Source organism: Nyctereutes procyonoides, unplaced genomic scaffold (assembly GCF_905146905.1).
Source record: "Nyctereutes procyonoides isolate TBG_1078 unplaced genomic scaffold, NYPRO_anot_genome, whole genome shotgun sequence".
In the NCBI taxonomy this organism is placed as follows: domain Eukaryota; kingdom Metazoa; phylum Chordata; class Mammalia; order Carnivora; family Canidae; genus Nyctereutes; species Nyctereutes procyonoides.
In genome coordinates this window covers 934,657-948,859 of record NW_026575133.1, presented here as the reverse complement: position 1 = coordinate 948,859, position 14,203 = coordinate 934,657, and the positions used below count along the sequence as shown (strand labels likewise).

At 40.1% G+C, this 14,203-nt stretch overlaps 1 protein-coding gene and 1 long non-coding RNA gene across 3 annotated transcripts in view; one reads left to right on the top strand and one right to left on the bottom strand.

Annotated features, from left to right (window-relative positions):
- Nucleotides 1-1,881: 1,881 nt before the first annotated feature.
- Nucleotides 1,882-2,581, bottom strand: LOC129493764 (uncharacterized). The gene is made up of 2 exons (XR_008661207.1): nt 2,470-2,581; nt 1,882-2,340 (listed from the first exon to the last, which is right to left on the bottom strand). It is a non-coding gene; the product is annotated as an uncharacterized LOC129493764 (long non-coding RNA).
- A 54-nt stretch (nt 2,582-2,635) lies between these two features.
- NOC3L (NOC3 like DNA replication regulator) overlaps nt 2,636-14,203 on the top strand; it is a 32,034-nt gene continuing 20,466 nt past the window's right edge. For both annotated transcript variants that reach the window (XM_055300243.1, XM_055300242.1), the window contains exons 1-8: nt 2,636-2,772; nt 3,932-4,139; nt 6,302-6,434; nt 7,600-7,757; nt 8,806-8,859; nt 10,507-10,637; nt 12,582-12,743; nt 13,280-13,373. In XM_055300243.1, coding sequence (XP_055156218.1) covers nt 2,764-2,772; nt 3,932-4,139; nt 6,302-6,434; nt 7,600-7,757; nt 8,806-8,859; nt 10,507-10,637; nt 12,582-12,743; nt 13,280-13,373 — 949 coding nt within the window. In that variant the 5' untranslated portion in view covers nt 2,636-2,763. The remainder of the gene's footprint in view (nt 2,773-3,931; nt 4,140-6,301; nt 6,435-7,599; nt 7,758-8,805; nt 8,860-10,506; nt 10,638-12,581; nt 12,744-13,279; nt 13,374-14,203) is intronic.

Below are 14,203 nucleotides of genomic sequence, written 5' to 3'. Positions count from 1 at the left end.
GTGAAGAAAATAGTTTGGTTCTGAACATGGTTATATGAAGTTCCATGGTTACTATGTGAAGATGTCCAGAAGGAGGTAGCTATAACAAAGAAGCCTGGAAGGAGAGGCATGGACTGGACAAAGGATTTGGAAATCTTTTTGCAATATGTAGATGGATGAGCTCACACTGGAAGAGCAAGTAGAATGAGAAGTAGAAAAGTGGGTCAAGACCAGAACCTTGAAAATCACCTACATTGAAGAGGCATGAAGAAGAAGGAATGGAGTTGGGACAAGAACTCAGGGAAGAGGCTGTTAGGAGGGCCAAGGACATTGAAAGCGTAATGTAAAAAAGGAGAAATGTGTAGCATCAAATGAAGTGGAGAGATCTAGTGAGGTTAAAAAGAAATGATATAGCTTCGTGCACACTTAAAAAAGAAAAACAGTTTGGAGGTTCTTGGTGACTCTAATGAAAAGGACAATGGAATGTTATAGGCAGGTCCAGATGGGTTCTTAACAGACTGCTCAAAAGGGCTCATAGGAATCTCTGAGTACAATCCCTGTGAAGCTAGTTTGAGGTAGCCCAGTGATCTCTCTTAGCCCAAGCATTCAGGAAAACTCTGGAGGATCCAAGAGGCCCTAGAACCCAAAATGACTTTAGCTGTGGGTTGAGTTAATGGGAAATGATACAAAGCTGGAGACCAAAGAATTGAAAAACCATTAAGATTAAGCTAGTAGGAATCGCATTAACTTCCATTTTTAAGTTTGTGTTCAAATAATAGATTGCTCAAATTCAAGATGGGAGGGAGTCAGCTTGGCAACAAGTGCTTAAAAATGATCTAAGGATTCAAGTTGATTATTAACTTAAAATGGGCCAAGCAAATGATTTAATTCCTCAAGAAGCTAGCACAAACTTGGGCTGTCATAATAGAAAAGAGGAAGTAGAGACACCAAAATACCAGCTTTTTGGAAAATGAAACAGCAATTAAAAGGAGTTAGTCAGGGGCACCTGGGTGGTTCAGTCGGTGAAGTGTCTGCCTTTGCCTCAGGTCATGACCTCAGGGTCCTGGAAGGAGCCCCAAGTCAGACTCCCTGCTCAGTGGGAGTCTGCTTCTCCCTCTCCTTCTCCTTCTGCCCCTCCCCTCTGCTCAGTCTCTCTCTCAAATTAAAAAAAAAAAAAAGAAGATAGGGGCAGCTCGGGTGGCTCAGTGGTTTAGTACCGTCTTCAGCCCAGGGCGTGATCCTGGAGACCCAGGATGGAGTCCTGCATCGGGCTCCCTGCATGTAGCCTGCTTCTCCCTCTGTGTCTCTGCCTCTCTCTCTCTGGAATAAATAAATTACATTAAAAAAAAAAGAAAATAAATTATGGAATCAATTTGAATATGCTAATAGGTTGAAAGGAAGAATCCACTGGAGAGGGAAAACAGGAAGGGGATAATTAGTAACACAGCAGTCTGATGAAGTTGGGAGAAAATTGGTTTTGAACAGAAATGGGGATGCCTCACCCTTGGAGACTGGAGGTAAGGCTGGAAGGATGGGAGTGATGAGAGATAAATTACTATGTTTGGGAAGGGATTTGGGCACTTGGGAAGAGCACAGGCTGATGTTTTCAATTTTTTTTGATGAAGTAATACTCCAGGGGGGACAGGCTCTGCTGTTTCTGAGGGTTGTGTGTGGAAGGAGAGAGAGCACAACAGGGAAAAACCATTGAACTTGGGAGGGAAAGAATTCCACCCAGATAGAATGGGATTCTTGGTCTCTGAATTAGAACACAGAAATTGGCAGGTTTCTTCTCAGTCTCTTTAACGCTAACACCCACCAGGGAGCTCAGACTTCTGAGCCCCTCCTGGCTCTTCCCACCTGGCTTAGGACTGGAGGGGTCAGGACTCCAGTTGAGACATAGGCTCAAAAATCACTGACTTTATTTCTTTAAAATAAACTGAAATGGCATTCTTAAATTTACTCAGGGAAAAAAAAAGGCCTTTGGGGGACAAACATTTTGAAAAACACATTCTTGCAAATTACATAAATCTTATTGAAATTAATGACTTTGGCGGATTAAGCAGACAGTAAAATTTACACAAAGGTCATCGTTGTAAAATACGGAAATGCAGGGTTTCACCGACATACTTCTTTTTATCAGACAACGGTTAAAACGAAGGCAAGAAATGTCTCAAAATAAAGTACCAAGAATTCGAGGCTTCTGAGTTCCGGAAGGTCACGAGGAGTCAGTCGCCATTCCACAACAACGTTCCCAGGGAGCCCGGGGGGTGGGAAGAAGCCTTTGTCGGCCTCGCCTCTCAAGCCTCGACGGAGCAACACCAACTGCAGAAGTCAGTATCTCTGACAGGAAGACGAGGCCAGCTGCGTGAAGAAAGGCACAACGGGCAGTAAGGTGACTGATAAAAATCAAGCCCTTTCGTTTTGAAAGGCGGAGCCCGACGTCTCCAAGACTTTTAAAGGAAATTGGGCGACAGGGCAAGAATCACAGACCTTGCGAAGCTCCCCGCCCGGGCCCGCCCGCAGTCGTCCAGCGCCGACGCGTCTCCACGCGCGCCCTCGCGCGCCAGGGAAGCCACTTACCCCGCGCCGCAAGAGGGCGCGCCGCCAAGCCCTTGTGCGGAAGTCCCGCCCCCATTTCCGGCGGCGGAGGATGGGGAGGAGCCAGCGGGGGCTTCCGCTTTGCGCGGTGTGGTACCTTGGGCGCGTGTGTTGGCGCCTCCGGATTCCTGCGTTACCTCTATTCCTGGTCTTACCGTAGCGTCGGGACTCCCTTCGTATTTAAGGATGAAGGCGGTAGGTGTCTTGAGGAGCCTGGTCTCTGCGGCTTAGGACCCCTTTGGCTGACAGTCGCTGCCCGGTGTGGGTTTTCTTTCTTTCTTTCTTTCTTTCTTTTTTTTTGATTTTTATTTATTTATGATAGTCACACAGAGAGAGAGAGGCAGAGACACAGGCAGAGGGAGAAGCAGGCTCCATGCACCGGGAGCCCGACGTGGGATTCGATCCCGGGTCTCCGGGATCGCGCCCTGGGCCAAAGGCAGGCGCCAAACCGCTGCGCCACCCAGGGTTCCCCCGGTGTGGGTTTTCGGGGAGTTTTTGCGCTTGTCTAGGAGGCGGTGGCTCGGAGTCGGGGCCCCCTCGCGGTTGTGTGCGCTGCCAGCCTCCTGGCACTTAGATCTGGAGCCTCTTCGGCCGCACACCTTGCGCACAGTTGGCTTCAGGGGGCCGCAGTGAGACGAGCACGGAGTGTCGTGTCTGTAGGGTGTGAGACATTAAAGGGTTCTTCGAGACTGTCTTTCGAACCTTTATTTTTCAAGTGGGTAACTGGGTACTGCTCTCGACGAGTTTATAATGTGAGCCAAGGGACTCCAGATAAGTCTGTTTTTCCCCTAATGAGTAAAGAGATAGGAAGGTTAGTGATTTGCCCCTGTACTCACAGAAAAAAAGAGCTGGAATTTGGATTTCTGAATGAGGGGTTACCAGCAAGCGTTGAAATCCAAAGATACGAATTCTGTTTTGCTCTCCTTAGTTTAGGAGTCCTTGACAAGTCATATAAAATCAGCCTTAGCTTTCTCTCTTTTTTTAAATTTTTATTTATTTATGATAGTCACAGAGAGAGAGAGAGAGAGAGGCAGAGACACAGGCAGAGGGAGAAGCAGGCTCCATGCACCAGGAGCCCGACGTGGGATTCGATCCCGGGTCTCCAGGATCGCGCCCTGGGCCAAAGGCAGGCGCTAAACCGCTGCGCCACCCAGGGATCCCAGCCTTAGCTTTTTCATCAGTAATTTTAAGGTAACAGCAATCACTGCTTAACGAGGCTGTTGGAAATCAAATATGTTGGAGAACTTTGCAAAGAGTAGGGCGATACATGAATGTCACTTATTCTAAAGACAACGTTTTGCTCTGAGTATACAGTTTAAATTTCTGGGTATGCAGTACTCTTCTTGTTTTCTAGAGAAGAAATAAAAAACAGATCCCAAGCTTTCGGAAGTTACTAAAAACTAGTAAAGTCAAACTTGAAAACAAGCTAAAAAATAAGCAATTTAAACAACAAAGCACTCTCAAGAAGTACCGAAAAGAACAGAGGAAACTAAGGCAAGCTGTAAAGGATGCTGTGTCTAAGAAACCGATCCCACTGGAGGACCCAAAGGAGAAAAGACCAGGTAACTGTGAAAGTGTTCATGTCTTACAGTTTCTATTGATTTGTTCTAAAATGCTCATGAAATAACTGCTTTCTAGTAGTTCCTCTTTTTAGATTTTCCCAAGAGTAGGTAAGGATAGTAGTCCTATCTGCTTTATCACCATCCATATGAGAAAACATTACAATATTATAGTATTAATTGTGATAAAGAGCTAGCCTCTGCTCTTAGTTTGTCTAGAAAGCAGATCTGAAGATAGAATACTTGGGAAAACAAACTTAGAATTGCCGTGTAAATAAATGATGGGGAGCATGCCAGCGCTGCCACTTTGCCATTCATTGACAATTAGCTAAGGTAAGAACATCGCTTTTGTCTGGGGCATTCTTCACAGCGTTGCCAAAGTTCACTTAGTTTTCTAAACTTCTGGCTTTCTTTTCATGTGGAAACTTGGAGTGAAACAACTGTCAGGGTTATTCTTTTGTAAAACTATCCAAGAACTCCAAACGGGTAAGGAAATATGACCATTTTGAGTCAGGCCAGTTCTTCTACAATGTTACTAGTACTTTCAGGGTATTCATTTTGATTGTACCTGACTGTTCAGTCTTTCCATGTATATCTCATTCTTTTAAACCTGATCTATTTAGTTTGATCCCTTGGCTACATTTTATTATGATGTATAAAAGGTCGTTGGACTGAAAGTCAGGTAACTTGGGTTTTTCTCTGTTAATAGCAAAGTGGCCTTGGCTGGTCACTTACTCTCCAGGTACTTCATCTGTTTTTTTAAAAAAAAGTGTTGGTTGAGTGAGATGCTTTTTAAGATCTCTTTTAAATTTTAGTAGAATTTGAAAAATGTGATATGTTAATAATTATATATAAAAAGCAAAATATTCATTTTTACATGTTGAGCATATAAATGAAGTCTGTTAGGCAGTTTGGTATAAAATTATAACGTTCAAATGAAATATCTTTTTTTCTTTTTTAAAGATTTTATTTATTTACTTATAAGAGACACACACAGAGAGAGAGGGAGAGACACAGGCAAAGGGAGAAGCAGGCTTCATGCAGGGAGCCCGGTGTGGGACTTGATCCCGGGTCTCCAGGATCAGCCCCTAGACTGAAGGCGGCGTTAAACCGCTGAGCCACCAGGGCTGCCCTGAAATATCTGGGTTAGAGAATAGTTTTGGGAATTATCTACATATAGATGGTAATTGAAGCCTTAGACTTGGGTAAAATCAATGTGAAGAATGCATAGTGTGAGAACAGGAGAGCCAAGAAAGAATTTAAGGATCCTCAGCATTTAAGAAATGGGTGGATGCATAAAACCTGTAAATGGGGTTTGAGGAGGAGCCAGAGAATTAGGAAGAAAATCAGAACTGTATCTTAGAAATCAGGAAAAGGGTGTTTAAAGAAAGAAGGAAACTTTTTTATGTTCCAACATGAAATAGTTTACAAAATTGTTAATTTTAAACAAAAAAGGTGAAAGCGTGTATTGATGCTTTCACTCACTTGAAATTATAGGCTATCACCATGTATGAGATGCTTATGCCATTTGAATAAAAGGGGAAAAATATATTTATTTGTGAGAATTGAGAATATTGGCACGAGGGCGGTTGAAATGATAACTATGCAATAGAAGCACCAAAGTGAGGATAGAAACACAATGAAAGATAGAAGTGGAGTGGTTAGAGGATTGAAGGTCTATATATATGGTCACAGAGGTGCAGTGGAAGCAACTGAATGAGACCTGGAAGGACAAATGGGAATGGGGGTGAACGGGGGTGAAGGCCAGGGTTTGGGATGTGGCCCATGGAGGGGGTGGCTGAAGTGGAATGGAAGTGGGAGGAGTCATTAGGGATCTAGAAGTGAAGCGGCTAAATGATTGGTTCTCTCACATGCTCTGGAAGATCTTGCAGATTGTGTGGAGGCGTTTTATTTTTTGGTTGTAGCAGTGACTTGGGAAGCCCCCTGGCATTTAGATGTCAGGATTTGGAGATGATAGCATTTCTGCCTAGCTCAGGATACCGCAGTGGAACAAAGAAATGTCTGGCCAATGTGTCATTAGTGCTTCCATTTAGAAACATTGGGCTAACGTACTAGAAAACCATAAACGTTTCCTCTTCTTCACACAAAAACACAGAGTTCTATACCTCTAATACATGTTTCTGATTTTGTTGTTGTTGGAACAGGTAAAAGAATTGAGAGGGAAGAGGAGGAAGAAGAGGAAGCGCTTCCTTTGGATATGATGGATGAAGATGACTTGCAGTTAATGAGAGAGTTAGGACAAAGAGCCTCTTTTCTAACGAGAGATCTTTCTTCTAGGTAACGCTTCATTTAGATTATAATCATTCATGTCCTTTCAGTGTTAAAAACTTGAACCTGAATTTTAGTTAGGTGATGAGTGCAAGATGTTCAGCTTGACTATAAGAGAGTAAACCCTGTGACTCAGTTTATTTCCTAAATAAAGGAAGTTCATGAATAAAACTGATTTTATTTAGTGTACATCTTTATTTTTTTCGAGTCTGAATAGTGAAGTAGAGTGTGCTGGGGAAGAATGCAGCTCTCTGTTTGGGGAGTTGGCGGAACGGTCCTGAGTTCTTAATGGCCATAACCTCAGCCGTTGTTACCCTGTTGGGGAGGTATTATTCCATTTACAGAGGAAACTGATGCTTCGTACAATCACAGGTAGTGGATCTGAAATTTAAACCTAGATCTCTTTAACTTCTAAGACTATGCTATGGTCTGAAGGTTTTGGGGAAAGTTAAATAGGTGATGGGAATCTATTTGGGAATAATAAAAAGGGTGATATCACCCTTGGCTCTGTGGAATAGTCTTCAAAAAGACTATTCTTCAAAAAGAATCTGCTGTAACTTTCACTTCTGTTTTGCATCTGAAGGGAAAACTAGATGTGGCTATAGTCTTTGTGGTAGACTACAATTCTTTTATTCATTTACCATTTGAGTCCCTGCTATGTGCCTGATCTAGATACTACTATGTGTCTACCTGTTTCAGTTTGGCTAGCAGTTTACTTTTCTGTACTTTTTTAAAATGATAGATCTCTAGGTTCCTTTTTATTTATTTTAAGGATTTTATTTTATAAAGAGAGCAACGAGAACAAGCATGAGCAGGGAGGAAGGGCAGGCTCTCCACTGAGCAGGAGCCTGACATAGGGCTCCATCCCAGCACCCTGGGATCATGACCTGAGCCAAAGGCAGACACTTAACTGACTGAGCCAGCCAGGTGTCCTTAGATTCCTTTTTTTTCCCCCTCCCAAAGGTTTTATTTATTTATTCGTAAGAGACAGAGAGAGGCAGAGATATAGGCAGAGGGAGAAGCAGGCTCCCTGAGGGGAACTTGATGTGGGACTCGATCCCAGGACCCTGGGATCACGACCTCAGCTGAAGGCAGACACTCAACCACTGAGCCACCCAGGCGTCTCTCGATTCCTTTTTAAATACATTAAAAATTGATTTTTTTTTCCCTACAGTGAACCTGTTCATGCCAAGAAACGAAAGCATGAGCGTGTTATAGATAAATATGAAAAAATACCAAGAACTCTGCAAACTGCACCAGAGAAGGAACTGATTCACTTGCTTCCCATCAAGGATAAAAGTGGTATAATCCCACAGACCAGGGAGAAGCCAGGTAAATCCTTTTTTTTTTTTTCTTTTTAAGATTTTATTTATTTATTTATTCATGAGAGACACGCACACACAGACACACACACACACAGAGGTAGAGACACAGGCAGAGGGAAAAGCAGGCTCCATGCAGGGAGCCCGAGGTGGGACTCTATCCCTTGTCTCCAGGATCAGGCCCTGGGCTGAAGGTGGCGCTAAACCGCCGAGCCACCCGGGCTAGAAACCAGGTAAATCTAATCAGCCAGTGTATTAGTAAACATTTTAGCTCTTTACTAATACCATCATATTTTTTTTTTCACTCAAGATTTAATTTTATTTTTCCTTTTACCTACAAAATAAGGAGTAGCTGCAATTAGTCATATAGCAAGCTTGATGATTTAGGCCAGAAATACAGATGGTTATCTCATGTCTGTGGTACCAGGAGTATAACTGAAGCTACAATGTTGAGGTGATTTTCTTTAAAGAATTTTTTTCACCAAATACTCTTGTTTTTTTTTTTTTTTTTTTTTTTAAAGATTTTATTTATTTATTCATGATAGTCACACAGAGAGAGAGAGAGGCAGAGACACAGGCAGAGGGAGAAGCAGGCTCCATGCAGGGAGCCCGACGTGGGATTTGATCCTGGGTCTCCAGGATCGTGCCCTGGGCCAAAGGCAGGCGCTAAACTGCTGCGCCACCCAGGGATCCCAAATACTCTTGTTTTAAAATTAGAGCATGTTAGTTGTCCTTTTTTAGCACTTTTTTTTCTTGTATGTATCTTTTTCCTTAAAAGCTTAGTTTTTTCAAAAATAAAACACAGAAGTCTAGAAGTCAGAGTTGTGGCTCGAAGTTATGTGGTTTACCAAGAAACACACCCATAAAGCTACTATCTGGGCAGGAAATAAATGTTGCCAGCACCCAGAAACTTGTGCGCCCCTCAATCAGTAATTGCTCCCTCCTCACAAAAGTAACTACTTTCCAGAATTTTATGGTCATTACTTTCCTGTTTTTCTTTGTAGTTTTATCACTTATGTGTATTGACACATTTTTTAACATCCATGTTTTTCATATAGTTATTGACAATAACCAAGATGAAGAGGATCAAGAAGAGGTGGAACTTGAGGAAGGTATTGGGATGTATTTTATAGTTACTAAACTGTTAATTGAGAATAGTAAATGTGACTTAATTTTAGATAAAGTCTGGAATGTGCATTTCAGAGTGCTGGTCATTTCAAGGTCATTTTGAACATTTCCCCACATGTTGAAAGTCTCACCTTTGAAATTTGATTCTTTATTATGGAAAATTTTATGCAGTTATGTCTAGGTGTGCATGAACAGTCTTGTAAATTATTACCATTTTGAAATTTTTTTTGAAGATTTTATTTATTCATGAGAGACAGAGAGAGAGAGGCAGAGACATAGAGGGAGAAGCAGGCTCTATGCAGAGAGCCTGATGTGGGACTTGATCCCAGGACTCTGGGATCACACCCTGAGCCAAAGGCAGATACTAAACCGCTGAGCCACCCAGGCGTCCCTCCATTTTGAATTTTTTAAAAATTTTAAGTGAAGTTCCTGCCTATTGCTATCTTTTAAAGCTTTATTTACTTTTACTTTTTAGTTTTAAAGGTATTTATTTATTTATTTATTTATTTATTTATTTATTTATTTGAGAGATGAATGGCACAAGGAGGGGGAGAGGGCGAAACAGAAGCAGACTCTTTGATAAGCAAGGATCCTGATGTTGGGCTCTATCCCAGGACCCTGGGCTTATGAACTGAGCCAAAGACAGATGCTTAACTGACTGAGCCACCCAGATGTTGTAGCTTTTTAGTTTTAAATTACAAAATGATTCTGTGATATGAAATCATTTCACTTATTAGAGCAGTTATACTTACAGATGTCTGTACATATCTGTTTTAGATAATTGAATGTGGGTTTCTAATAACTAAGTTGCAATGAGAGTTAAACTCAAAACATGTTTTATGGTTTCAAATTATTTTTGTTTGAAATTTGCTATAGAAAAGGCTGGTTAATTTTTACTGTAGCTTAGCAAACCTCATTAATAGTGTAAATAAGATTACAGGTCAATTGTTTTCAGTCATCGTTCATAGACTCATTAGAGATTATGCTTGTGTGTTTATTAAATCTAGTTCCTTTTGAATTTCTTTTCTTAACGTGGACATACTTTTGGTAGTGCAAAGGACAGTAACAAGGGAGAGTATTCTATACTTTTTTCCTTTTTTTTATATACAGATTTTATTTTTTAAAATTTTATTTGAATTAATTAACATAAAATGTATTACTGGTTTCAGAGGTAGAGGTCAGTGATTCATCAGTCTTATATAACACTCAGTGCTCATTACATCATGTGCCCTTCTTAATTATTGTGTTCTTTTTAAAAAACTAAATCAGGTTGCTTTTTCCCTTAATTACTAGGAATTATTATAGGTTTATTAGCAGAGTAGTTAAGAATATGAGCTCTCGAGTCAGACTACCTGGGTTTGAGTTCCATTTCTGCTAGGTCTATGAATATAAACAAGTTATTCTCCCGTGCCTCATTTTCTACGTACAAAATGGATATGATGATTGTACCTGCCTCATAGCATTTTTGAGAGGATCGATCATCTGTAGTAATCTTGGCTCATGGCAAGTGTTCTATAAAAGTCAGTTATCATTATTATTATTTATTATTATAAGAATTTCATTGTATTGATTAAGGTTCTTTTAAATACTTGTAAAGAAATGTTTAAGAGGAGAAATCTAACCTGTTTCAGAGATTGTTGAAGATCCCATTCGAGAACTGACATTAGAAGAACATTTAATTGAAAGAAGGAAGAAACTACAGGAGAAGAAAATGCATATTGCAACTTTGGCATCTGCCATATTATCAGACCCAGAAACTAATGTAAGTGAACTCGATCCCGGGACTCCAGGATTATGACCTGAGCCAAAGGCAGATGCTCAGCCACTTAGTCACGCAGGTGCCCTTGAGTCTGATTTCCTCATCTCTAAATGAAGATACTGAGGTGTGCCCGGGTGGCTTAGTCAGTTAAGCGTGACTCTTGATTTTAGCTTAGGTCATCACTCTGGCTCACGGATCTGCGATGGGTATGGAGCCTGCTTAAGATTCTCTCTTCCTCTTTCTCCAACCCCCTCCCCTGTCTCTCTTTAAAATAATAGAAATTAAAAAGTAAAATAAAATAAAATAATAAAAATAAATGGAGATACTGGATTTAATGTAACTCTGAAAGTGGTAAGTGTAAAAACTAATTGGATGAGGGGGAAGGAACCCATTTGCAGATTTGCTTGACTGATTGACAGGATTTTTTTTTATAAGTTTATTTTTATTTTTATTTACTTATGATAGTCACACACACACACACAGAGAGAGAGAGAGAGAGAGAGAGAGAGAGGCAGAGACACAGGCAGAGGGAGAAGCAGGCCCCATGCCTTGGGAGCCCGACGTGGGATTCGATCCCGGGTCTCCAGGATCGCGCCCTGGGCCAAAGGCAGGCGCTAAACTGCTGCGCCACCCAGGGATCCCTTGACAGGATTTTTAATAAGGAAGATGCTACACAAAAGTCAGTGAGATTAGTTCAGGAGTACTTGCAAGTGGAAAATATGTTAAGTGAAATAGATCAGAATTATAATGAATTATCAGTGGGCCATGGAAACAGTGGTAATGATGGTCACGGTTACAACATGTGGATTCAAGAAAACTAGAGTACTACCTGTTAGATTTTGGATAAGTCCTTTTAGCCAAGACTCATTTTCTTCATCACTAAAAAGAGGATGGTACCTATTTTAAAACTTTATTGTGAGGATTAAATAATCAAATATACATGAAGTCATATAAAATGGTACTATTATTACTGTTAATGTTGGTGTTCCCATCATCGTACTGTGAATATATTTGTTTATTGAACAATAGAGTAGATTATTTACATTTGCAGAAAAAAATTTCCTCTAAACATGTTTTGGAGTAGTACTTGTTTTTTTTTTTTTTTTTTCTTTTTTTAAACAAAGGGGAAGATCTGGAACAGAATTGGGGGGAAGTTGGTTGGAATATTTCTTATTTGTATCATCTTATTAAATCATTATAAAACCATAAAGAAAAGAACTGTTAATCTTATTTTACAGTTGAATAACAGCCTTAAAAAATTCAAGTAAATTCATTATGATTTTAATAGCCACTGGATTGGAATCTGGGTCTTCCAGCTCTGGAGCCTCATGCTCACACAAGTTAGGGATAGCAGATAGGTGGTGACATATTTATCCTACCCCCTGCTGTGGCAAATGGTGCTAACTAACCAGAGTATTGCTTCTCTCAAGAGATCCAGCAGGCAATAGTAGTTCATTAAAGCAAGCACATTCATAGAAACCAATTTTTTTACTTCTGCATTACTTCATACAAATGATTTTTGTATAAAAAAAACAAAAAAAACCAAATGATTTTTGTATGAGTCTTGTAGTTAAAGTTAATAGATACATTATATTTAATTCCTGATTAATTCACAGATATGTGTGTATAGCAATTTATTTCAAAAAGTATTTTTAGGGAAACAGGACACATGTCTTAAGAAAACCCAATAAAAAGAATTTCAGTGAATAGGTAAATTAATAAATTTAAACTTTTTTTTTAAAGTCTGTATCTCTTCTGACTAACAAAAATATGGTTAGCTTTAGGTTTATCTTTTGTAAATGTGGGTATTATCTGGAGTTGTATATGGCTTGAGTAGACTCTGAGTCATTATGTGGATTCCACTTGTTCCAGATGTGAGGCTCTTGTCTTTTGTTCATAATTGTTTTACCATGGTTTCTCTGCCCTTATAAGCTATTTGTTTAACAGATTAAAAAATTAAAAGAACTGCGTTCTATGCTGATGGAACAGGATCCTGATGTGGCTGTTACTGTTCGAAAGCTGGTGATAGTTTCCCTGATGGAGTTATTTAAAGACATTACTCCTTCATATAAAATAAGACCCCTCACAGAAGCAGAAAAATCCACCAAGGTAATGATATATACAATTACTCCACAAAATAAGCTGAACATTTTGGAGAGCTAGAGATGGGAGAAATAGTAGGAGTTGTTTGTTTTATAGGACTGGGTATATACTCGGCACTCATATTTTGTGCTAATTTAAGGATTTTGATATATTTTTTTAAGTTTTTTTTTTTTAAAGATTTTATTTATTCATGAGAAACACACAGAGAGGGAGAAGCAGGCTCCCTGTAGAGAGCCTGATGGACTTGATCCCAGGAGATTAGGATCATGCCCTCAGCAGAAGACACACCCAATGGCTGAGCCACTCAGGTGTCACTGTTTTTTTTAAGATTTTGTTTATTTAAGAGAGAGAGACAGAGACAAGTGGGAGGAGGGGCAGAGGGAGACAGAGAACCAGGCTCCTGGCTGAGTAGGGAGCCTGATGTGGAGCTGAGATCATGACCTGAGCCAAAGACAGCTACTTAACTAACTGAGCCACCCAGGAGCCCCAGGATTTCGATATTTTGATTTTAAAAAATAATTGATCTTTTTGATTTTTTTCAGATCCGCAAAGAAACCCAAAAATTAAGAGAATTTGAAGAAGGTCTGGTTAGCCAATATAAATTTTATTTGGAAAATCTGGAGCAAATGGTTAAAGGTATATTAAACATTTTTAAAATATATAACATACTTAGCTTTGGTCAGCAAGGGAGTTCTATGTTCTTTTTTTTTTTTTAAGATTATTTATTTATTTATTCATGAGAGACACAGAGAGAGAGAGAGAGAGGCAGAGACACAGGCAGAGGGGGAAGCAGGCTGTTTCAGGGAGCCTGCTGTGGGACTCGATCCTGGAACTCCAGGATCACGCCCTGGGCCGAAGACAGGCTCTAAACTGCTGAGCCACCCAGGGATCCCCAAGGGAGTTCTATATTCTGTGCTCTGTGGTGAGAGTCAGTATAGCATATTGTCAAGAGCAGAGTCTACAGTCTGCCTGGGTTCAAATCTGAGCCTTCTAACTTCTACCCATGTGGTGGGCAAATCACTTAATCTCTCTGTGTCTCCATTCTTTTATAAATAAAAGTACTTATTTCATAAGATTGTTGTGAGAAATTAATTTCTAGATAAAGGTGCTTATAACTGTGGCTGGCCTATACAGGCCCTATCCCTGTATTGATCAGCTGTTAGTATTTTTGTTGCTCCAGGCCTTTCCCTAGTAAGTAGATGTATGTTTCTTTCTTTAGTTGTGAATGGTTGAAAATTATTCTGCTGGTTTTTATTTGGGTAGGGTAATTAGGGGAGAAGTATGACTTGAAATGGATGAAATTAGTGCCTTGAAAATGGACTTAGAAGTCATTCATAGTAGATGGATGATAAACTCTTCCATCAAACTTTTATTTTCTTTTTCTTTGTTCAGAAAAGAAGGACCTATGAAAATTAGAGCATGAATGGAGAAGAATTCAGTTGCCTAGGTCTGGTGATTGCACTTAA